Source organism: Mustela nigripes, chromosome 3 (genome assembly GCF_022355385.1).
Source record: "Mustela nigripes isolate SB6536 chromosome 3, MUSNIG.SB6536, whole genome shotgun sequence".
Classification (NCBI taxonomy): Eukaryota; Metazoa; Chordata; class Mammalia; order Carnivora; family Mustelidae; genus Mustela; species Mustela nigripes.
Genome location: NC_081559.1, coordinates 42,384,838 through 42,408,665, shown reverse-complemented (window position 1 = coordinate 42,408,665; position 23,828 = coordinate 42,384,838). Strand labels below are relative to the sequence as shown.

At 44.5% G+C, this 23,828-nt stretch overlaps 1 protein-coding gene and 1 long non-coding RNA gene across 4 annotated transcripts in view; one reads left to right on the top strand and one right to left on the bottom strand.

Annotated features, from left to right (window-relative positions):
* Positions 1–23,828, bottom strand: part of LOC132013674 (uncharacterized) — a 137,845-nt gene that overhangs the window by 72,466 nt on the left and 41,551 nt on the right. The window lies entirely within an intron of this gene.
* The window catches only part of ASB18 (ankyrin repeat and SOCS box containing 18), a 61,420-nt gene that overhangs the window by 14,808 nt on the left and 22,784 nt on the right, over positions 1–23,828 (top strand). The window contains exons 3-4 of the mRNA XM_059393778.1: positions 5,949–6,068; positions 9,379–9,646. Of these exons, the coding sequence (XP_059249761.1) occupies positions 5,949–6,068; positions 9,379–9,646 (388 nt within the window). The remainder of the gene's footprint in view (positions 1–5,948; positions 6,069–9,378; positions 9,647–23,828) is intronic.

The following is a 23,828-nucleotide window of genomic DNA, read 5'->3' as shown; positions in this document are numbered from 1 at the left end:
AAACCTTGTCTACACATTAGAAGTCCCTGTGGTGGTGGGGGTGGGGGGGTATCTAACAGACCTGATGCCCAGGCTGCATTGCCCATCCTGTGACACCAGGACCTGTCAGGTGAGATCCAGACATCCATATCTTTTTAACGCTCCCCAGGTGGTTCCGTTTGACAGCCAAGATTTGAACCCCTGCTCTGCACATGCCATGTGTATTACTTCTCAAGCTGGAGTTTTTAGCAAGACTTTCCTAAAAGAAGACCCATATTTTTTTTCCACTTTCTCAAAGGTTTCCAGGAAACTTTCCACTGCAGGTGGAACTATACCCCATGCCTACATCCCGTCTACATATTAATGAATGACTCCATGTCACAAAGGAAAATTCTTTTATCCACCATGACTTGTTCCTAGGGACCTACAAAGCTCCAAGTATCCCCACTCTCTTTTCTAAATGTTCCCAAACCATCCTTTTCATCCTTTTTAGGGATTTTGCCCAGCACTGATGTCAATTCAGACTTTGAAGGATCAAATTCTTTACTTATTTGAAAACTAAAACTCTGGTCGTTCTGGTCCTTCTGTTTTATCATAATTCTTCAAGGATTTTAATAATTGCTCAGCAGCATCATATACAAATTCACTCTTGGAATAAGTTGTTTTCATATGGACGGAAATAGGCAGAGAAGATAAGGTTTGAGTTGTATCTTAAAGCTTACACATTGGCTCTGACTCAGCTGAGAAGGGCGAAGACAATAAAAATAAAATTAAAATGGCCCAACCCAAGCAAGGTATGGATAGAAAGAACTGTTGTACAATGGGCAAGAAGGAGCCCAGTGTTGGATCAGGGATCAGTGCTGTTCACCTGTCACCAAAGGACATCATTCAGCTGGTGGGAAGGAGGACTAAAAAACTCCTCTATGTTAGGGTCCTGTGGTCACTGCTCTTTCTTGTGTGATCCTTGGGGGCAGGATTCTTGTATTTTTTGTCTCTCTATCCCCCAAACCTAACCACACACCCTAGAGCATAATATCCCATGAATGCTTCTTGAATGAATAGTGGAACGACTAGATTTGTTTTTAAGTGTTTGTAGAGTTTTTTTTATTTTGTTTTTTAATGTAATAACCACATATGGCTATTGCTGCTCTTTTAAAAAAACAAAAACAAAAACAAGACGCCTCCGTCATGCTCCTGAAGTAATCTACATGTCCTACTTATAAAACCAATGCTGTCTTCTGTGGGCTATTTTTAAAGCTCTCACAAAGAACCATGTCTGTTTCTGGACTGCTACTCTCTACCCGCTGAAATCAAGCTTGGATATTTAGGGTGCTGTTGACAAATATAATGCATGGAAAGCTAAATTTATCGCAGAACACAGGCCAGAATGGCTCTTATGCCAGGACGCACCTCCAATTTTCCCACCCCTTCTAAAAATAACCCATGACAAAATACATCAGGAACAAAGGAATTCTCTGGTTTAAAGTGAAGTCCGAGTTGGATCATATTATAGTTGTGTATATTATAGTTTTGTATGAATAAGTCCTTCTGAAATGAATCCAATCACAATTAGTCTGAGAAAAATAACATGGCAAAATGGCTAAGCTTATAGAAATGAAAAATCCAAAGAACAAATAGAGTAACTGCCTAGTATATGAATGAAGTGTGGAGAGTGGTTGGCTTTATGCTAGTGTACAGCTGACACAGGATATGGTCTATGTAGTGTTGCCTTTTGTCATTTTCTGTATGCACAAGCCTCTTATGTCTGATGGAGGCTGTGAGTTCCTTGCAAATGTGGTTATATTCTTTACCACTACCCTGTCCATAGCAACGAGCAGTGTTTCAGGCACACAGGAGCAGTCTTGAAAAAAATCTCAGTTCTTCCACTGATGACACTGATTCTCTCTTTGCCACTGCTGATGGAGACAAGGGAGGTAAAGTTTAGAACATGTGAAATGACATTCTAAAGGACCCTCATGGATCCATTTTCATGGATTGGGAGAAAAAATATTGTTAAAAATGTCCATACCACCCAAAGCAATTTATAGATTGAATGCAATTCCTATACCAACATTATTTACAGAACTAAAAAAAAAAAAAATAGCCAAAGCAGTCTTAAAAAGAAGAACAAAGCTGAAGTGAAGGTATCACAATCCCAGATTTCAAGATACACTAAAAAACTGTAGTAATCAAAACAGTAGGGTGGTGGCACAAAAATAGACACATAGTTCAATAGGATGAAATAGAGTCCAAAAATAAACCCATGCTTGTATGGTTGATTGATCTATTAATATCCAGTGGGAAAGAGACATTCTCTACCAAAAGGTGCTGGTAAAACTGGAAGCAACATGCAGAAGAAGGAAAATGGACCATCTTCTTATACCATACACAAAAATAAACTCAGAATGAAATAAAGACCTAAATGTGCCAGGCCCCTGAGATCATGACCTGAGCCGAAGGCAGTGGCTTAACCCACTGAGCCACCCAGGTGCCCCTACCCCTTTATATTTGAATACCTCTCCTATCTTTGTTCCCTGGCAACCTTAATGCAGTCTGTCCATTTCTGTAGTTTTGTCAATTTTTTTTTATCATGGAAGAAATACATGTGAACTGCTGGCAGTGATAGAAATACATAAAGATTAGAGGAATTAAATAAACACTTGGAACTACTCAGAAAAAAAAAAAAGACCTAAATGTGAGACCTGAACCATAAAATTCCTAGAAGAAAACATAAGCAATAATTTCTCTGATATCAACCGTAGAAACATTTTCCTAGATATGTCTCTTTTGGCAAGGGAAACCAAAGCAAGATTAAACTATTGAGATTACACCGAAATAAAAAGCTTCTGCACAGCAAAGGAAATCATCAACAAATGAAAGGGCAGCCTACTGAAATGGAGAAGATATTTGCAAATGATATATCCGATGAGGGGTAAATATCCAAAATATATAAAGAACTTCTATAACTCAACACCAAAATGACAATAATAATAATCCAATTAAAAATGAGCAGAGGACCTGAATAGACTTTTTTTCAAAGAAGACATACAGATGGCCACCAAAAACATGAAAAGATGCTCAACAAGTATGCTTGCCATGATGAGCACTGAGAAATTTATAGAATTATTGAATCATTCTATTGTACCCTGGAAACTAATATAATGCCATGTGCTAATTATAGTGGAATATGAAAATAAAGAGACTCCAGGAAGCATTCAATAGACAGTCCTATGAAATTTGGTGAAGCATTTTGACATGTGGGGAAAGGTAGGGTGTACACTGAATCTCACAGATCTGAGGCAGAACCCCTAGCCCCAGCATCTGAGTCCCTGTCCTTGGCCAGCCATGGGGCTAGTTTACCACCTAAATTCCCTAAGGGAAAAAGGTAGCAGATGGCCAAGAACAAGAGGAATTTCAGAGCACTTGAGCAAATTTCAAAGAAATCAATCCATTTGTTCTTTTGCCGTCTCCACTGAGGACCAGTTGAGGACCACAGTGACAACACTGTGCTAAGTACTAAGAAATCTTGTGCAGATGAAGAAACAGATGCTCATGGTCCAGTGGGGGGCAGAGACAAGAGCAGCAATCAACAGTGAGCCAGGTACCATGGACAGAGTGCCAGAACAGACAACAGGACTAGCTACGGAAGTGAAGGGAATCTAAGCTGAGCATTGAAGAATGGGGCCAGCCAGCTGACAAGGGGACCACCAGAATGCCAGGTACAGGGGACAGCATGTACATACATTTGGAGGCCTGACACACCATACACCACCAGAGGACTACCAATCCCTGTGCTAAAATGTGTCATGGTCAACGGCAGCAGTGAGGGCTAGGTAGGAAGTCCCTGTGCTCCCAGTCAGGTGTTCGGGTGCTGACCATCTCAGGATCGAGAAGCCTTGAGCAAGTTACCTGGACCTTGGAGTCCTGGTTTCCTCTTCTGCAAATGTCATCAAGGCTGCCCACCTATGGGGTCCCCAACAGAAAGCTACTTGCTGGGGATATTTGGGTGGAAAGAGCCTCCTCCTGCAATTCACCCTGAGCCCTGAGAGCTAAACTCCGTGGATCCTTCGGCACCATCTGTACTGAGCCTCGGCCCAGACATCAGACAATCACAGTGAGGATCATTAACCTGCAGCCCCTTGGCAGCTGGCTCAGGCTGTGACCAAGTCTCTCCTGCCTGCACACTGTCACCAATGAGAGCCCTTCAGCTATGGGGACACCATCAACACTGTTTATCTGCCTGCATGAAAGCATCACAGTGACCAGACAGATGAGCACATCTCCCTCTTCCCAGCAACCCCACAGCCCTCTTCAGCAGAGGAGATCTGAGTTCTACCACGTGAGGGAAACTCCAGGCCTTGGGTCAGTCCATGCATGTGCATTTATGCCTGCAAATCAGCTCTATAACCAGGGTAGAACCATATCTGTATTAAATGATAAATGCAGGTGATTTGGCCTTCACCCTTTACCTCTTCTAAGGAAGATCAAGGGTACTCTGCTGGGCCTGCTGTTGTTGTGGAAAGTCTTGGTGAATTACTGTTCAAAACAAAGAGCCAACACAGACAGCCTGCTGAGGCTGGGGGGCGGCAGAGGGCGTGCTTAGAAGAACAGAAGGAGTCAAGGGGCGCTTTGAGGTACAAAGATCAAGAGACAGGAACACGGGGGAAGAGGGTGCTTAAGAAGTTTGGCTCTGACCAAGCCTGTGCTTTCCCTACGACCCCGATTCCTTGAGTTCAAGTCTTTCTTCCTGTCATCTCTGTCATTTCTTTGACTGCAACGCCATAGAGCAACAGGATCCCACGGGGGTGTGTCTGATCCCATGGATGCGCGTACAACACTGGAGCCGCATGAATGGTGGCTGTTGTTCTTTCCCCTCCCTCAGCATCTCTGTGCATCAGTGTCCCAGGCACGTGCTCCACCATGTCTCCTTTGGCCCATCCAAGCAGCACCCTCCCTGAGCCTCCGTCCGCCCTCTAGCCTCTCTTTTGTCATCACTGACACGGACATGGCAAAGAATGCTATAGCCCAACCAAGGTGGCCCATTCCAACTTCCTAGTGGGAGAAAAACAAGAAAAAAAGATGTAAGAATGTGTATTACCCATATTATGAGAAAAAAATGATTTTATTAATTTTTAGACAATAAAATAAAGCCCTGCACTAAACTGTAGCAAATAACTAGTAAGTTGCTAATAAAAAGCTGTTCCCATTTGTTTCGGAAACAGAGATTGTGGCATTTCTATGGGCCTTTGGGGATGAGTTCTCAACAACTGAAAGAAATTCACAAGCCACCAGGAACCCAAGATGATGCCTTTGGGAATCCGTGGTCTGCCCTATGGAGCCTCCCACCCAGGGACACTTAGAGACAGCCTGGTCATTTGCAGCATCCAGCTGGGACTCCTTATACATGCTCAGGGCTCCACAGCCCTCAGAACACACGTCTGCCCACCCTTATCCACAGCAGCAAAGAAAGCGATAGGCCAACAAAAAGACGATACCCTACAGAGCAGGAAAAGGAGCCCTACCCAAAAGAGCAGGAAAAGGAGCCCTGCCCATCGTCGGGTGCCTGCCCTCCTGTGGAGAGCTGTTTTGGAGATAAACAGATGTATCTGTCTCTGGAAGTCAAATCTATATAATCACAAGGGGGTGGCTGAGCACTCAGGCATGTCAGTGGTCACACGACGCTGGTCATATCAAGTAACCATGATCACATCGGAGCCCACAGGAGTTATAAATACACCAGCACCGAGCCCTGTCTGGATGACAATTGAGTAATGACAATAGAAATAGCTCACGCTCCATAAGACCATCTTTCGCCTTCCTGGAGAGCTTTTCTGAAACCAAGGGCATTTCAATGGAGAGATGGCCAGAGCCAGTTAGAAAACTTCAAATCTTTCACAAGATGGAAAGAGAGCCTCAAGCGAGAGCTGGGTCCCCAGTGCTTCAGTACCATGCTGCCTTGGTCACGGGAGATCTGAGTCGTCTGCAGCAACTCATGAACCGCTCCTTCCACGATGCCAACGTGGTGTTTGAGATCAAGAAGGATGAGATGGAGTGGCAGGTGACATCCCCAGCCACATTTGGACTGTCAGGTACGCTTTCTCCTTTAAAGCTCAGCTGTGTACGTTTAAGGAGCTACTAACTCTCCTCCAGATGAGGAACTCTGGGGTACAGACTGCTCACTTTGGTGCTGCATTTAACACACACGAGCAAGGGACATCTATAAATGAAATTTGGTCAGCACAATGTCTTAGATGATGAGATGGGACAAATCAAATTGGAAAGGCCAAAATGTGTGAGAAGTACCCATCTGGTGCTGGAAGGTGCCTCTCGTCTTTAAAAGACAGCCTTGGTTTCGGAGCTGATCTGCCAGTGCCTGGGTCTGGCAGCCGGGGAAGCAGGTCCCCTGGCATGCAGCTCTGCTCCAGGTCCTTCTATGAACCTGTGAACACCACAGCTACAGTGGGGTGGCTGGGGCACAGCCAGCATCAACAAAGGGAAAGCCCTCAGCAGGTGCTTCTCCCAGAACCCAGGGGAGCCTGAGAATAGGGGAGGGAGAGAAAGAAATCAGAGGTCCCTAAGTCATATATCTGAGGGCATTCTTGCAGCCTGAACACCACAATGTGCAAGAGACTCCCCCAAGGAGAGAAACACCCTCCATTTACCCACCCGGTCTGAGGAGACTTGCTGACCAGCAGGCTTCAGCCAGGGTATTCTCAGCTGGCACTCTGCATTGAGCATCCTTCCCCTCCTGCCCCAGGGTCTCCAGACACAAGACATTTACCAAAAGGGTTCATGTGTTGGAAGCCACTGCAGCACAGCCAGACCAAAAGGATGTGAGACTCTGTGGTCACTGGGTCAATGGCCACTGTCCCATGTCCCATGTCCCATGTGCTTTACTTGCGGGTTCAGGCAGGCAAAGAATGCAGAAGATCAGCTTCCAAAGAACAGAGTACCATTCCGTTTATTCCCCACCCAGGGAGAAGGAAATAAACCCCAAATTGTCAAAGGGCTAAGCAGCTCGGTACAAACAGAGGTGGCATGGGCTTTAGGGAAGACAAGGGCAGCTGCAGTCTGGGTCACACCACCCCCCAGCTCAGGGGGTCCTGGAATCCTTCCGGGCCTCCCCTCCTTCATCTGCCCCAGACAGGGGCAACGCATTCCTCCCAGGAGCTGGGTGGTGATTCGGCCAAGAATGCCAACTGCTTGCACACTCAATCAATGTCTTTTTTTTTTTTTTAAATCCCATGCCTCCCAGTCCTGGACACACCCACCCACCCCCAAATGTTGCAATTTCAAATAAGCATTAATGTTAATCCATGGTCTGAATCTAAGGGCTCCTTCCTTTTCTCTGCCTTACTCTTTCCACCCCGTGAGTTCTGCTGGTTTTCTACAGCACACCGGAACCACAGAAACTTAGGGCATCCCAGCCACCAAGGCGATAAACTGTTGCAGTGGAAGGGGCTGCCCTGAGAGCCAGGGCTGGTCTCTGGCTTCATGTGGACTGCAAAGAGAGGGTGGGTGGCCCTGGGGACGGCTGCACTCCCTGCTCTTTTCCGATTACCCACTCCACTTTCCCTGAAGCTCACCAAAGCCTCAGAAATGACCAAACATGGCTTGGGAACAGCACCCTCTCTCATATGAGGACTTGCTGATAGCCAGTTACTGCTCCCCATGAAGGGGGTCATGGGCAAGAGGGTAACACTAGCCGCTCACAGTGCTTGTCCCCCAGCACCTCAGTGCACCCAGGATGGAACGCAATCCAAGGAGAGTGTTGGCTTGAGGAGGGATGAACTACCTGGGGAGAATCCTATGTCCTTGTTCCTCCTGGTGCCAGAACCTGGACCAGGGAGTGGGAGTGGAGATTACAGGCACCGGATGCAAGCTTTCTGATCTAAACAGCGGCCTCAGAAGTCAGGTTTTCCTGAAGGCCTTGTGGAAGATTATCACCATCTCGCAGGACCTGGACAGGGGTGCTGACCCGACACTGAGCCCAAAGGTCCACCCGAGACCCATTCCATCAGTCCACAGGAAGTCCCAGGAATCCAGGGTGGGTGAGCAGGGCTGCCAGGGTGGGCAGAGTTGGTCTGGGAGAATGGAGTACCCCCTTCCTAGACGCCCACCAACCCACCCAGTGAGTAGACTTCCTAGCTCAGGAAAATTAGTACAATCAAAACCAGGAGCTGGCCTCTGGCCACTATCACCCACTGCCAAGACAATAGGCCCCACATCCCCCGGTGAGTGGGCAACAGCCCACAGGCTGGGCCTTGGGGACCCAGAGCAGGCTGGAACTCCGCACTACATACAGGTAGGTAATTATGAGTGGTCTTTCAAAACCTGCTCAGCATGGGTCCCAGGAAGGAGGTGGCCTCTGAAAAGGGTCTCCTCTGCAGCTCATTACAGCCATGATATCGATTCTTCCATCATTATCAGAAGGCATCCCTGCCATGTGAAATCCTGTCCCTTGAAGTGCATTCACCGGGGACCGCTTCCCCCATTTCCACGAGCGCTCCTGGCCGCTAACAACCTTCCACGGGCCTTTTGAAAGCCCAAAGTTTTCAGACAAGTACAATGTATAGCACCCGCTTCATTCATCCACCAAGAAAGAGCAACCCTATACACACGCACACACACACACACAACCCTAAAGAGCGCAAAGAAACAAACCAGAATTGTGCTGAATGTGGACACCACATCAAAGGGAGCCTCTGAAACCCAGCACTTCCAAGAGGACTAAACTTTGTAAGGCCTTTCCTTGAGCAACCTTGGCTCGGCAGGTCAGTTTGTTCTGTCTGCTGTCTTCTCCTGTTAATGACAAAGGGATAAGTTTGGGGTTCAGTGAGAGAGAGCTGGATTCCAGAAAAATCCACAGCTCACTCTCCTGCTTCAAGCTGTCCCAAATTCAGAGCCTGGAAAATGTGAATTCCTGGCTTACAGCTTCCCACCAGCCACCCACTGGGTCAGCCCTTCACTTCTCAAATCCTAGCCCAGGCCCCCGGCTCCCCGTATTTGGCAAGACCCTCTTGCTTCTCGATACCCTCCATTCCTTCTGGCTCAGTTGTGGCCCTATCCGTCTCTATTTTATTCCACCTTCCTCGGCATCACCTCTCCTGGGCCTCGAGACTCTCCTTCCAACTTTCCTGCGCTGGTTTTCCCTCAAGAGTTCTCTCTGCCCCTGTCTGCCTTTGTCTTCCCACCTCCGTTTCCCTAGGGTAGGAGATAGCCACCCCATCCCAGCCCTCTGGGTCTTTATATGCCCCTCTTTGGTCTATATGTATCTTTCTTTATCTACACGCCCTCGTGGTGGCGAATTCTAAGAGATGGTTCCACCCTCCATCGTCCTTAGTGGACACTGCCCCCCCTCTCCCCTCCCCCATTCACTTTACTTCTCCTCTCCCACAGGCCTCTGGACCCTAGAGTACAAGCGCGAGCTCACCACCCCGCTGTGCATTGCGGCGGCCCGCGGCCACACCGCCTGCGTGCGCCACCTGCTCAGCCGCCGTGCAGACCCCGACGCCAGCCCGGGCGGCCAGGGAGCCCTGCACGAGGCCTGCCTGGGAGGCCACACGGCCTGCGTCCAGCTGCTGCTGCAGCACGGCGCCGACCCCGACCTGCTCAGCGCGGAGGGCCTGACGCCCCTGCACCTCTGCCGCACCGCCGCCTCGCTCGGGTAAGGACGCGCGGCCGGGCAGGGCCCCAGACCGCGGCCGCAGACCTGGAGCCGACCTGGGCCGGGATTCCAGAAGCCCGCCACGTCCCTCCGCCCCCGGCCCCGCCTCCGAGCTCCCGCCGCCCCTAGACCGGGTCCCCCCACCTAGCCTCAGCCCATGCTCCATGACCCGGCACACCCCGCGTCCTCAACCAACCTGGAATTCGGACCCGGGCCGCTGTCACCGCTCCGGGGCCCAGCTAGCCACCCCCACCTCCGGACTCCGCCCCCAGACCCTCTGCCCCCTTCCCCCACACCGCAGCAAAACCCAACTGGTCCCGGGCCGGGCCACCGGCCTCAGACAACCCCTGCGCTCTGACCCCAGACCGCGGCCCCCCCTTGGTCCCTACCCTTGCCCCCACCACCCTACCCAGACCCTGAACCCCAGACCCCAGACCCCTCACCGACCTGAGCTCCTACCCCAGCCCTGCCTCGCGACTCAGACGGAACACCCAAGACCCCAGACCCAGACCCTGCCACGCCCCAGAGAGTACTGGATTCTCTCCTCCGGGCCCAGGGCCCGGGACCCCGGACCCCGATCCCCCGGCCCCCGGTCCCCGGCCCCCGGGCGGGTATAATTAGCGCTTGATTGCGAGCGCGAGGCGGGAGGCCCCACACCGAGGTAATGAGCGCGGTGATCACAGGCCTGCAGACGCCGGCGCTGAAGAATGCTAAAAGGCCACTGGCGGGGTTGGAAGCTGAAAAATTAGGGTTTTTAATGATAATTTTATGCAGAATAATTGTCACAGTGTGACACAAATGGTTAGCTCCTCGGGCGGGGCTTCGGAGTCCCACAGGAAGCCGAGCTGTGCTCGGCATTTGCAGGGGCACCGCCGCCCGGAGCTCACCGCCCGCCCAGGCGCCGGGGTTCGGCGAGTCCCGCAGCTGCCCGTCGGGCCCCGCGGCTGAGGCTGCAGGGTGTCCGTCCCCGCGGGGCCCGCGAGGGCCCGGGAGAGGCGGCGGGGGGCCACAGCGTCGGAGCGCAGGAATTAGGCTTGGGTTTCTCAGCTTGCATTTTGTCATCTTGACACTTCTTTAGTCAAAACGTTCTCATCCCTGCCCTCGGGCTTATCATTTCTTCTCTCATTTCTTCTCTCGCCGAGGTGAGGATTGAATAAAATCACCGCGGTCAGAGCAGGCGCGGAGGGCTATGACCGAAGCAGGGGCACCACCTCCCAGGATCACTGGAGAGGAGAACAGGGACTCAGAGAGGCACAAGGACCGCCGGGTCTTCCGAGCGGCTGAAGGAAGCCATATTCCAACAACACATTTTTTTAAGTAGCTTGACTCAGGTGTGGTCAGCATACAGTAAACTGCGATAAATGTGCCATCTGCCACATGCGGACCTACATATGCATCCGTGGAACCGTCCCCACAATCAAGATAGCGCACGCACCCGTCGCCATCCCAAGGTTCCCTGTCCCCTGCGATCTCTTCCATCGCCCCCACTGATCTGCTTTCGGTCACTATAATTTAGTCTGAATTTGCCAGACTTTTGTATTTTGTCCCAACTCTTTCATGCGACGTAATTACCTCGAGATTCATCATGCGGTTTCACGGATCCATGATTCACTCCTGTTCCTAGCTCAGTTGGTGTTCCACGGTATGGGAACACCACCATGTGTTTATCCATTCCTACACTGAAAGACACTGGATTGCTTCCAGTCTGGGGCTATTACAAATACAGCCGCTATGAACACTTGTGTGCCAGCCTTTGTACAGGCGCATGCTTTCCTTTCTTCTGGCGTAGACTTGGGATTAGAAGGTCTGGCCCCTCTGCTATGATGTGATTAAAAGGTAACCTTTTAAGAAACGGCCAAACTGGTTTCCAAAGTGGCTGTGCCACGTTGCATTCCCACCAACGGTGTCCTGGTTGTTTCACACTCTCACTGGTCCTTGGTATGGTCACCCTTTAATTGTAGACATCCTAAAAGGTGTGTCTAAGTATACTATTAGTTTTGATTTGGAATTCCCTAATGACAAGTGATCTGAGCATCTTTTCATGTGCCTATTTGAGTTCCATAGATCTGCTTTAATGAGACACCTGCTGACCCCTTGTGCCCATGTTTTTAAATTAGGTTGTCTTCTTAAATTTTGAGATTTCTTTGTATATGCTGGCTGCAAGTTCCTCACCAGACATGTAATTGGTTAATCTTATCTTCTGACCCATGGGTTATATTTTCTTCTCTTAAAATTGTGTTTTGAAGAACAGCAGTTCACAATGTTGGTGGAATCCAGCTTATCAATTTTTTTCTTTTAGGGATTATTTTAGGTTATTATATATATATATTTAAAAAAAAAAAAACTTTGCCTAACCCAGGGTCACAAACATTTCCTCTTGCATTTTCCTCTACAAATGTAACGATTGTATATTTTACACTTAAGTCCACAACCCATGTTTAGTTAATTTCTGGATATGGTGTGAGGTATGGGTCGAAGCTTTTTTCTCTGCATGTGGATGTCCAATTGTTCCAGCACCATTCGGCAAACCTTTCCTTTCTCCACTGAACTGCCTTTGTACTTTCATCTAAAAGCAACTGACTATACATAGGTGTGGGTTTCTTTCTGGACTCTCTTGTCACGTGCACACAGGACAGGATGAGGTCTGACTGTTTCAGTTGGTAAAGACCTAAAGAGTCACCCTTAAATTCAGACCATTTATCACTTATAGAAACAGTGAAGAGAGGAATAGCCAAAAGTGCCAGCGCCTCCTCCTACATATCAGGAGGGACAACACCTAAAGGAAAGGAGGCAGATAATTAGCAGTCTGAGTTATAGGATATCCGTTTGCTGAAGAGCCAACTGTAGACTTCAGCTGAATGGTGCTATAGTCTGAAGCTTTGTTCTCAGGAGGCAAGGCAGGAAGTCCCAAAACTCGCCAGAACCCAAAAGATAATGAAAAACTCTCATGATAGTGAAGCAAGTGGACACTGGCCCTACAGCAGCACTTTAAAGCTTCCCATCCATAAAGATCACTGAGTGTCCTGCCAAGACTTACATCAGCAGTGGGTCAAGACTTCTGCTTCCATGGCCTGTATGGATACATGCAAGGTTCCCAGGGCTTCACAGCAGAGCCTTTCTTATATTCATATTATATTTCATTGATCTACTTGTCAGTGTCAACACCAATACCCCATTGTATTGAATATTATAGCTCTAGAAGATCTTGAAGTCACATAGTAGAAGTTCTTAGGCACTGTTCATTTTCAGAGTTGTTTGGCTACCCTAGCTCTTTGCATTTCCATACAAATTTTATTTTATTTTATTTAAGTTATTTATTTATTTGACAGAGTGAGAGCGGGAACACAGCAGGGGGAGTAGGAGAGGGAGAAACAGGCTCTCCCCACCTGATCCCCACGGCACCCCCAACCCCCCTGCCCCACCCCAAAGCCCCCCTAACCCCCAGGCCCCCAAGCAGAGAGCCGGATATGGAGCTCTTCCCAGGACCCTGGGATCATGACCTGAGCCCAAGGCAGATGCTTAACGGCTAAGCACCCAGGTGCCTGTCCATATAAATTTTAAAACTAGTTTGTCAATTTGTATAAAAAAGGCTTCAGGGTTTTCACTGGGATTGTTATGAATCTATGGATCAATCTATGAATTTGGGGAGAATTGATATAACAAACATAATAAATCTTCCCATTTCCTTTTCTAAGATTTTATTTATTTATTCATTTATTATTTTATTTATTTATTTATTTGACAGACAGAAATCACAAGTAGGCAGAGAGGCAGGCAGAGAAGGGGTGGGGGGAAGCAGGCTCCCCGCTGAGCAGAGAGCCCATGCAAGGCTTGATCCCAGGACCCTAAGATCATGACCTGAGGCTCAACCCACTGAGCCACCCAGGTGCCCCAAGCTCTCCATTTCTTTAGTTCTTTAATTTCTCTCTGCTGTTTCTTAGTTTTCAGCATATGCCACATTTTTGTCAGATTTCTCCTTAAACTTTTTTTTATTTTTTGGTGCTTCATAAATAGTATTTTTTAATTTAAATTTTTATCATAGATAGCTATCATATAAAAATAATAATTTGTTTTTTGTATATTGATCTTCTATCTTGCAACCTTGCTAAACTCACTAATTGTTCTTGTAACTCATTGGAAATTCCATAAGATTTTTATGTGGGCAGCCATGTGATCTTTGAATGAACAGAGCTTTATTTCTTTTTCTGTTGATGCATTTTATTCCTTTTTCTGGTTTTATAGCATTGTCTAAAACCTCCAGTGCAATGATGAATAGAAGTGGTAAAGAGCAGAAAATTTTTCTTATTCCTGATCTTAGAGGAAAGCATTAAGTCTTTCCCTATTAAGTATGATATTAGATGTTGAATTTTGTAGATGAACCTTTTCAGATAACAGAGTTCCCTTCTATTCCTAGCTTTCTGAGCATTTTTATTATGAATGGATATTGGATTTTTTTAATGCCTTTTCTGCACATTTAGAGATGATTATATGGTGTGTTTTTTCAGTCTGTTAATAGGATGATTAACAATGATTGTTTTCCAAATGTTAAACCAACCTTGCCTTCTTGAGATAAACTACACTCAATCATGAGTGTTATCCTTTTTAATAAATTCTTTGGTTTGATAAAATGGAAAAAAACTTAATCTGTATCTATGTTCATGAAAGATATTTGTCTGTAATTTTCTTTTCTGGTAATCTGTTTATCTGGTCTTTGTGTCAGAGTGATGCTGGCCTCAAAAATGAGTTGAAAAGTGTCTCTTCCTTATCTTTTTTCTTAAAAAGCTTGATATAAAATTGTTACTTCTTTCTTAAATGTTTAATGGAATTCATCAGTGAAGTTACCTGGGCCTGAGTTTTTTCTTTGTACGTTTTCTTTCTTTTTTTTTTTTTTAAGATTTTACTTATTTATTTGAGAGACAGGCAGTGAGAGAGAGCATGAGCAAGGAGAAGGTCAGAGGGAGAAGCAGACTCCCCGTGTAGCTGGGAGCCCAATGTGGGACTCGATCCTGAGACTCCAGGACCATGACCTGAGCAGAAAGCTGTCGTCCAACCAACTGAGCCACCCAGGCATCCCTGTACGTTTTCTTTTTAACTATTAATTCAATTTGTCTTATAGCTATAGTGTTACTCAAAATATTTCTTTCCTTTTGAGTGAGCTTTGATAGCTTGTATATTTCAAGAGATTTAGCCCTTTCGTCAACATTGCTGAATTTATTGGCATAAGTTGTTCCTTACTATCCTCTTAATCTATAGAAGCTATAGTAATAGCATCACTCTCATTAATGATATTGGAATTCATTATATTGTTTCTTTTATTTTCCACCCTGATCAGTCTTGCTTTTGATTTCATTGGTTGGTTAGTTGGTTTTACTGTTTTCTATTTCACTAACTTTTCCTATGGTCTTTATTACCCTCTATTCTTTAATTATCTTGAATTTCATTTGCTCTCCTTTTTTTAATTGCTGAAAATAGAAACTAATGTCATTGATGTGACAATTTTTTTTAAATTTTCTAATATAGGCTTTTGGTGCTATCCATGTCCCCATATGTATTACTTTAGCTAAATCCCACGAATTTTAATATCATATTTTCACTTTCAATTAGTCTTAAATTCTTTCTAATTTCTCTTCTTTTTTCTTTGAATCATAATTATTTAGAAGTGTGTTATTTGGTTTTCAATTATTTGGGTATTTTCCAGATATCTATAGTATTGATTTCTAATTTAATTCCATGTTATTAAAGAACTTACTTTGTATCACTTTAGTACTTTTAAATTTGAGTCTTCTTTTATTATCCAAAATATATTTGGTCTTAGCAAATGTTCCAGGTACACCAGAAAGGAATTTGTATTCCGCAGTTTGTGAGGAAGTATTCTATAAATGTCAACTGAGTCAAGTTTCTGAATAGTATTAAGTCTTCCATATCCTTACTGATATTCTGCTCTTTTCTTTTATATGGAATAAAGAGGTGTTGATATGGAAAAAGGTGAAGATATGGAAAAAGAGGTGTTGAAATCTCTGACTACAACCATGGATTTGTCTATTTCTCTCTACAGTTCTATCAGCTTTTGCTTCAAATCTTTTGAAACTTTGTTATTAGGTTCATGGATATTTAGCAGTTATGTCCTCTTAAAGAAATGACCTCTATCATTATGAAAAGATACCTTTTTTTTAAGATTTTATTTAAATTCAAGTTAGTTAACATATAGTGTATTATTGGGTTCAGGGGTAATATGTAGTGATTCATCAGTTGCATATGGCATGTAATATTCTTTGCTCTAAAATCTACTTAGTCTTGGGGTTCCTGGGAGGCTCTGTGGGTTAAGCATCCAACTCATCAGCTCAGTTATGATCTCAGCACTGTGAAATCAAGCCCCATGTCGGGTCCTGCCCTTGGTGTGGACTCTGCTTGAGATTCTCTCTCCTTCTCCCTTTGTCCCTCCCCACCCTGTGCTCTCTCACTTTCTCCCTCTCAAATAAATAACCTTTTTAAAATAAAATAAAGCAACTAAAAAATAAAGTCTACTTAGTTTCATATTAAAATATCTAGTTTGATGTTAATATAGATTGCTTCTGAACAGTGTTTTCATTAGTATATCTTTTAACATCTGCATTAGTTCTCTACTGCTCCATAACAGATCACCACAGGGGCACCTGAGTGGTTCAAACATTTAAGCCCCCAACTCTTGATTTCAGCTCAGGTCTTAATCTCAAGGTCATGAGGTCAAGCCCCATGCTGGGCTTGGATACTAATTAAAAAAAAAAAAATCGGGACCTGGGTGGCTCAGTGGGTTAAGCCTCTGCCTTCGGCTCAGGTCATGATCTCAGGGTCCTGGGATCGAGTCCCGCATCGGGCTCTCTGCTCAGCAGGGAGCCTACTTCCCTCTCACTTTCTCTGCCTGCCTCTCTGCCTACTTGTGATCTCTGTCAAATAAATAAATAAAATCTTTTTTTAAAAAATCACCACAAACTTAAAAACAACTTGAAACAATACACATTTATTACCTCAAAATTTCTATGGGTGAAAAGTTTGGGAATGGCTGTGCTGGGTTCTGTACTTCACAGTCACAAGACTCCAATCAAAATGTCATCAAGGCCCAGGGTCTCATCTGGAGAATCAACTGGACAAGAATCTGTTGCCAAACTCATAAGGTCATCAGCAGAATTCAGTTCCTCAGGGACTGTGGAATGAAGGCCTCAGGGGTCTTTTTAAAGCTTTATTTATTTATTTTAGAGAATGGTTGGGGTGGGGGATTAAGGGAGAGGGAGAAAGAAATTTAAGCAGATTCCACACTGAGCAAGGAGCCTAACACCGGGCTCCATCTCATAATCCCCATCGCAACCTGAGAAAAAAACAAAAGTCCAGTGCTTAACCGACTGTGCACCCCCAGGCGCCCCTGAAGGTCTTAGTTTCTTGCTGAGAGTTGATTGGAGGCCAAACTCAGGTTGTGTCTTTATTTTTAAAGTGGATTTCTTACAGGCAGCTTATAGTTGGATCTTTCTTTAAATCTGGTCTGATAGTCTCTGCCTTTTAATTGGATGCTTAAATCATTTACATCTAATGTGATTTTGACATGGCTAGGTTCAAATCAAACATCTTGCTATATTTTTCTATCCATTCTTTGTTCCCTTTATCTTCTTTTTTTTCTACCTTCTTCCATATTAATTGAGGATTTGGGGGGTGGGGGCACCTGAGTGGCTCAGTGAGTTAAGCATCTTTTTCTCAGGTCATCATCGTGGGGTCCTGGGATGGAGTCCCACATTGGACTCCCTGCTTAGTGTGGAGTCTGCTTCTCCCTCTGCCTTCTGTCTCTCTTTCCTGCTCATGCTCTCTCTCTTTCTCTCTCTCAAATAAATAAATAAATAAATAAATATTGAAATAATAGGAAAAAAGTGTTTATGCTTACCCAGAGAGTTCCTATTTCCAGTTTCCTTCATCCTTTTGTATAGATCAAAGATTTCATCTAGTATCATTTTCTTTCTGCCTGAAGGACTTTTTAAAAATATTTTTTGAGGGAAGATATGCTGGTGATGAATCATTTCAGTGTCTGTGTGTTTGAAAACATCTTTATTTCACCTGAGTGTTTGAAAGATACTTTCTTAGGTAATGAATTCTGATTTGGCAGAGTTTTTTTCCTTCAGTGTTTTAGACAGCTCCATTATCTTTAAACTTGCATTTTTCAATGAGAAATCTGTCTTCTTTATCTTTATTCTTCTGTAATAATGTCCTTTTCCCTAGCTTGAATCTTTTCTCCTTATCACTGATTTAAGAAATTTGATAATAATGTGTTTTGATGTTTATGTTTCTTATCCTTAAGATTCAGTGACTTTCTTGGATCTATGGGCTTATACTTTTCATCAAATTTGGAAAAATTTTGTCAATTATTTCTTTACATTTTTTCTATACGATCTCCTCCTCCCTTTAAGGGACTCCAATTACAGGTATGTGACACCATTTGAGGTTGCACAGCTTACCCATGCTTTGTTCACTTTTTTCTTCTGTACTTATCTTTTGTTCTAAAATACATGATCTACCATTATTCCCATCCAGTGTATTTTTCATCTCAGTCATGGTTTTCAACTTTAGAAGTCCAGTGTTAGGTTTCTTTTATTATCTTCCCCCACATTTAATTAATATGCTTTGTCCTTCTTCTAGCTTCTCAAATATATGGTAACCATTGTAGTAACTGTTTTACCTATCTACTAAGTCTATCATCTAGGTCAGTTTTAATTGACTGAGTTTTTTTTTCCTTTCTTTCCTTTCCTTTTTTTCCCCCCTTTTATTTCACTGGGTGCTGGATATTTTTGTATCTCTATCAATATTCTTGATCTCTGCTCTGGAATGTAAAGTTACTTGGAAATACTTTATAACATTTTGGGGTCTTGACCACAGCAGTATTTAGTCTAAGGTTAATTTTTCCCCACTACTGAGACAACACCCTGCTTAGCACTCCAATCCACGCCCCATTATTTATGAGATTTTATGCTCTGGTTGTTGAGAACAGGCACTATTCCTGAACCCATACATGCTATGGGCACAATTTCCTCTAACCCTTTCGGGGAGGGGTGCTATTTCCCCAGTCATGAGCAGTTCCCTCACACACATACACTAACCAGTAATCGAACGCATTTTCAAGGGGACCCTCTACAAAGTTTTTTTCTCTGTGAAGACACCCCTGCCCAGTACTTTGCCTTGCAAATGCCACCTGCCTTGGCCTCCCCAGACTCCTAGATCCCACTCCTCAATTCAGAGAGTCCCTTGCTCTCTGCCTAGGATCTCTTCACGGAGATCCTAGGAGCCCAGAGGTCCTTTGAGAGGTCAAGCAGTTCAGTGTTTGCCAGTCATGTTGGTAAGTTCAGACCTTGTCATCCATTTCTGTCCTCAGCTGTAGGCATTCTCCATTTGCTAGTTCAACTTTAGGGGAAGCTGGGTGAGAGGCATTTGGAAATTATCTGTGCTACCTTTGCAACTCTTTTATAAATCTAAAATAGTTTTAAACTAAAAAGAGTTTTTAAAACCAAGTTGGCTTCACACCCTGGGCTCCAACCTCCCATTTTACAATATTAGAAAAATACTGCTCTTTACTAAGAAAGGAGATAGAAACACCTACTCAGAGTACAAATTATTGTGAATCCCTTCAACAGCTCTTCCAATAAGCCAACAAGCTCACATTTGGATATCATAAAGAGCTGAGATGTATGCAGACCACCAGAGCACTGTGTGATAGAAACTAATTTCCTGGCTTGAGCTGTTTTTTTAGGAATCATACAGGTCCAGAACATGGTTTAATAAGGACTTTTTAAAATGCTTTTGAATTAATGGGGAGATTTTTAAATCTCCTTTCTTTTGTCTTCATTTCTCCTCCTTTTCTTCTTCTCATTTGTCTTCTGCCTCTACGTGTCTCTCAATGTGAATCTTTCCCCCTGGTGCTTTCATTTGACAGTCTTGACTTATTTAAATCCTGGTTAGTGGGGGAACGTTTGAGATAAGTGTTGAATATCCCAGAAGTTCAGGCTGAACTATGCAACAGCTGACTTAGAATCCCTTCAATATCCATGATTATAATGGGAAATGCTGGTGGATTCCATTGAACACCTCTACAATAACATAGCCAACTACCTTGAAGGATAAAAAGGTAGTAGATGTCAGAAAGGGCTTGGGGTTTCGACCACAGCTTTTCAGCTCTAAAGAGTTCCCCTAAAGTTAGACTCCGAGGAGGTCTGTCTTCAGGTAGTATAAACATATTATCACTTTGACAAGAAAGAGCTACTTTCTCCAGAATCTTTTATACATAGTAGATTTTAGGTCATCCTTAATTTTTTTACCTTACAGGAGAGAGGGGGTCGTTGACCTACATACAGAGCCATTTCATTTTCTTACTCTTGATGACAATGGTCTCCACACCTAGGGACCCACTTCTGCTCCAACCCCTTTTAGTCAGCAATTCACCATGGGTGCAAGACTTTAAAACCTTTGAGTCTCTGAGTTCCTGGGATTAAAAAAGAAAAATTATCTGTGCTTCCTTCCAACCAGCAAGCTTCAGAATTCAGAATTCAACACACAAAAAGGGATATCGAAGCTTTAATCTAGGAGCCTTTTGAAGAGATTTTCCCAAAAAGAAAAGTTCCAGTAAAGTTACTCTCTTCACGTTAGTAGCCTGCATGTCAGCCTCGCCCTATTTATTATCAGGCTCTTCTCCTTGACCCTTTTTAAAATTCTGAAATAATTAAAATGAGAAAAAGAATTAGTAGAGTCCTGATTCTTTTTTGCATGTAAAGTTATCTGGACTTAAATGGAAGTGAGGAGGACTCTCTTCCTTCATGAACATACTAGTAAAAAGCATGCATGTTAACTTTTTTTGTCCCAGCTGGATTAATTTGACTTAATAAAATATAATTCATAAGCCAGAATTAGACCTCTGAAAGTAGCTAATTACCTTAAAAATCACTGAAGAAAATCACTGGACAATGCTTTTCTGGTTCAGACCAGACAGGCTGAAATCCGAGCAGAGAGAAAGACGGTATTAGGTTTCCTGAGGCAAGAAAGGCACTCTCTGGTCAGGTTCAAGCATGGATAACTGTTGAAAGTCCCCACACCAACCCCAACGTTTCCACCAAATAACAGAAGAATTACTTGCCTAAGGAGCCAGGCTCTCGGGCACTGATACATAATCCAGAAAACTGTCCACACCTTCCACATCCTAAATGAATGAGTTATTTTTTTGAGGGGAGAAAACATGGCCTGATCCAACAGGTGTTTGAGGCATCAGAAGGGTATTAAAGAGCAAGGTGTCAGGGAGGGGCTGCCCCTGTCAGGTGATTTGATTATTTGCAGAACTTCACACATTCCTGAGCACTTGCAAGGGTCTTAATTCCCATAGTCCTCTAGCAGACCAGCAAGGCATGGTTATCCCCAGTCTGCAGATCAGGAAACTGAGCCTCTTCAAGGACCCATGTTTTGCTAGTAAGGTGGCACACGGTAGAAATTCCCAAAAGCCAAGTATTGTAAGATAGGCCAATGCTGAAAGATCACCTCTCCCTTGTTCACCTAAGTTCTTTTCAAAAAACTCTGTATCTAGTTACCACCTTTCAGACATGAACTATCCCAGGTTTACACCCCTTCCCACCAACCCTGGATGGCCTCTCAGGCAGATTTGTCGGCTTTCTGGTCACTTGCCAAGTCCTATTTGAACATCTATAACTCATCATCAGGAAGGAAAAGAGGTAATGCAGCCAAATCAAACCTTTACCCTCAGGGCACAAGCCTTGATCAGACACTTCCAGAAAGTTATATAAATGTCCAATAAGTCAGTGAAAAGGTGCTCAACATCATTAGCCATCTGGGAAATGCAAATTGAGGCCACGAGGAAAAATTCACTCTTTCACACCCATTAGAATGGCTAAGATCAAAAACACTGAGAAATAATGAACATCAGGAAAAATTCAGAACAACCACAGCTCATGTACACTGTTGTTGGGAGTGTGTAATAATGTAATCACTTCCAAAAATGTTGGCCATTTATATACATTAAATATATATTAAATATCAACTACACACCTGCCAGCAATTCTACTTCTAGATATTTCCCCAAGAGAAATCAGAAAATATGCCCTCAAGAAGACTAACACAAAGATGTTTATAGCAGGGCGTTGATTAGGCATCTGCCTTCAGCTCAGGTTATGATCCCAAGGTCCTGGGATCAAGTCCTGCATTGGGCTCCCTGCTCTGTGGGGAGCCTGCTTCCCCCCTCCCTCTGCTACTCCCCCTGCTCATGCTCTCTCTCAAATAGATAAATTAAGTCTTTAAAAAATAAATGTTCATAGCAGCTTTATTCATAATAGACAAAAAAAAAAAAACAGAAAAACTCAAATGTCCATACTCTCAATAGAAGAAGGAATTTGAAAAGTGTGGCATATCCATACAATTAAATATGACTCTGAAATAAAAATGAATGTGACTCATGCATGCAACAATAGGGATGAACGCCGCAGACATTACACCGAGCAAAAGACGTCAGACACCAAAAAGGAGAAAATTCTAGAAAAGACAAAACTAAATCATGAGAGAAATCAGAAGAGTGGTTGTCTATGGGGGTGATGACTGACACATAACAAACACAAGGGAATTTCTTGGGTGATAGAAACATTTGACATCTTGATTTGGATGTTACTTACACAAGTGTATTCCTTTGTCAAAATTTATACAACGGTAATCTTAAGACCAGTGCATTCCTCTGTCTGCAAAATTTCCCTCACCTTAAAAATACATACATACATGCATTCAAGCATGCATACATACATAAAACTTTTCTCTCATCCAATTCAAAGCCCCCCCACCTTATCCCTACACCTGCTTTAAAAGGGAGTCAAGTCTTGCTTTCTTCTTTTTTTCATTCTTCATTTTGCTCATCATTCTGATGATTCTGGGTCTTCCTCTTCATCCAGTGTATTGGGAGGAGAAAGGGGTTGTCTATTTCTTGTTGAGGAAGGGACACTAGTGAAGCTTCTAGAAAGTCAGGTACTACTTCAGGGGCAAGCAAAGCAGAATTCTCAGTTTGTTCCTTAAATTATTTCCCAGTTTGCCAAAATGCAGGGTTTCACTTGCAATCTGGGGAGACTCTGCCCAAAATATCATCACCAGCCACAACCATCGATCACTTCAGAAAAAAATGTAAGTGATGGCCATTGCTCCGAGAGAAACCATAAGGATGGAAATGGCCGGCCGATTTCTCTCTCAATCTTGCCCCTACCCTGACAGATTTGTCCATGCACATCAGTCATTTCAACTGTAAACATGTATGCTTGTTTAGTCTCACAGTTTAGCATCCCTGAAGAAAGAGAAAGAGAAGAAACCACAGAACAGAAAGGGGCGGGTGGCAGGTCCCCAAAAGAGAGCCTCAGCAGAAGGTCCAGGGAAATAAAGTGGAACTGCTCCTCCATCAAAGTCTCAGGGCAGTGACTTCCCCGTCCTTCATTCAGAGCCAGCTGGGGAGTCTATCCACAGGAGGGAAACTTCTCGCAATAGCTTCATTAGAAAACACGGCTGTATTTTCCTCTCAGTCACTCCCCCCATGTCCCCTGCCTCCCACAGGCTGGCACTTGCCCAGGGCTCAAATGGTGGCGTCCAGCCCCCACCCAGGGACCCAGACTTGGAGCTCCAGCCACCTTGCTCCAGGGACCCGTCCCCAGCCCATCACCAGGCATATCAGCTCTGAAAAGGAAACATAGTAGCAACGATGATCCAACAAGTCTGGTTCATAACACTCACTATGCACATCAACCAGTGTGAAACCCCTTCTGCCTGTCAGGGGGACTGGACAACAGTCATGGAAGGAGAATGGGGAAGGGCAGTCAGGCTTATCCAAGGACCCTGGCGACCTCCGGCCACAGGAAACACTGCTCAGGAGACAGATGATTAACATGCAAACATAGGAGCTGTGTCTGTTTCCCCACGAGAAAGATTAAGTGAGGTTTCTGGACCTTAAGTTTCATTTGATTTTGAACAGTTTCTTCTCCCTATTGGTTGCATTGCTCTCTCGGTACCGGTTTTTGGTGGTTGCTGGGTCATGCTGTTATCCAGGGATAGCTGGGGCTCCCTCCCCAAGCACGATGTACTGGCTGTGGGTTCACTGTCATCTCCCATGTAACCCTTGAGATCCTTGCCCAAACCTCGAAAACTGAGT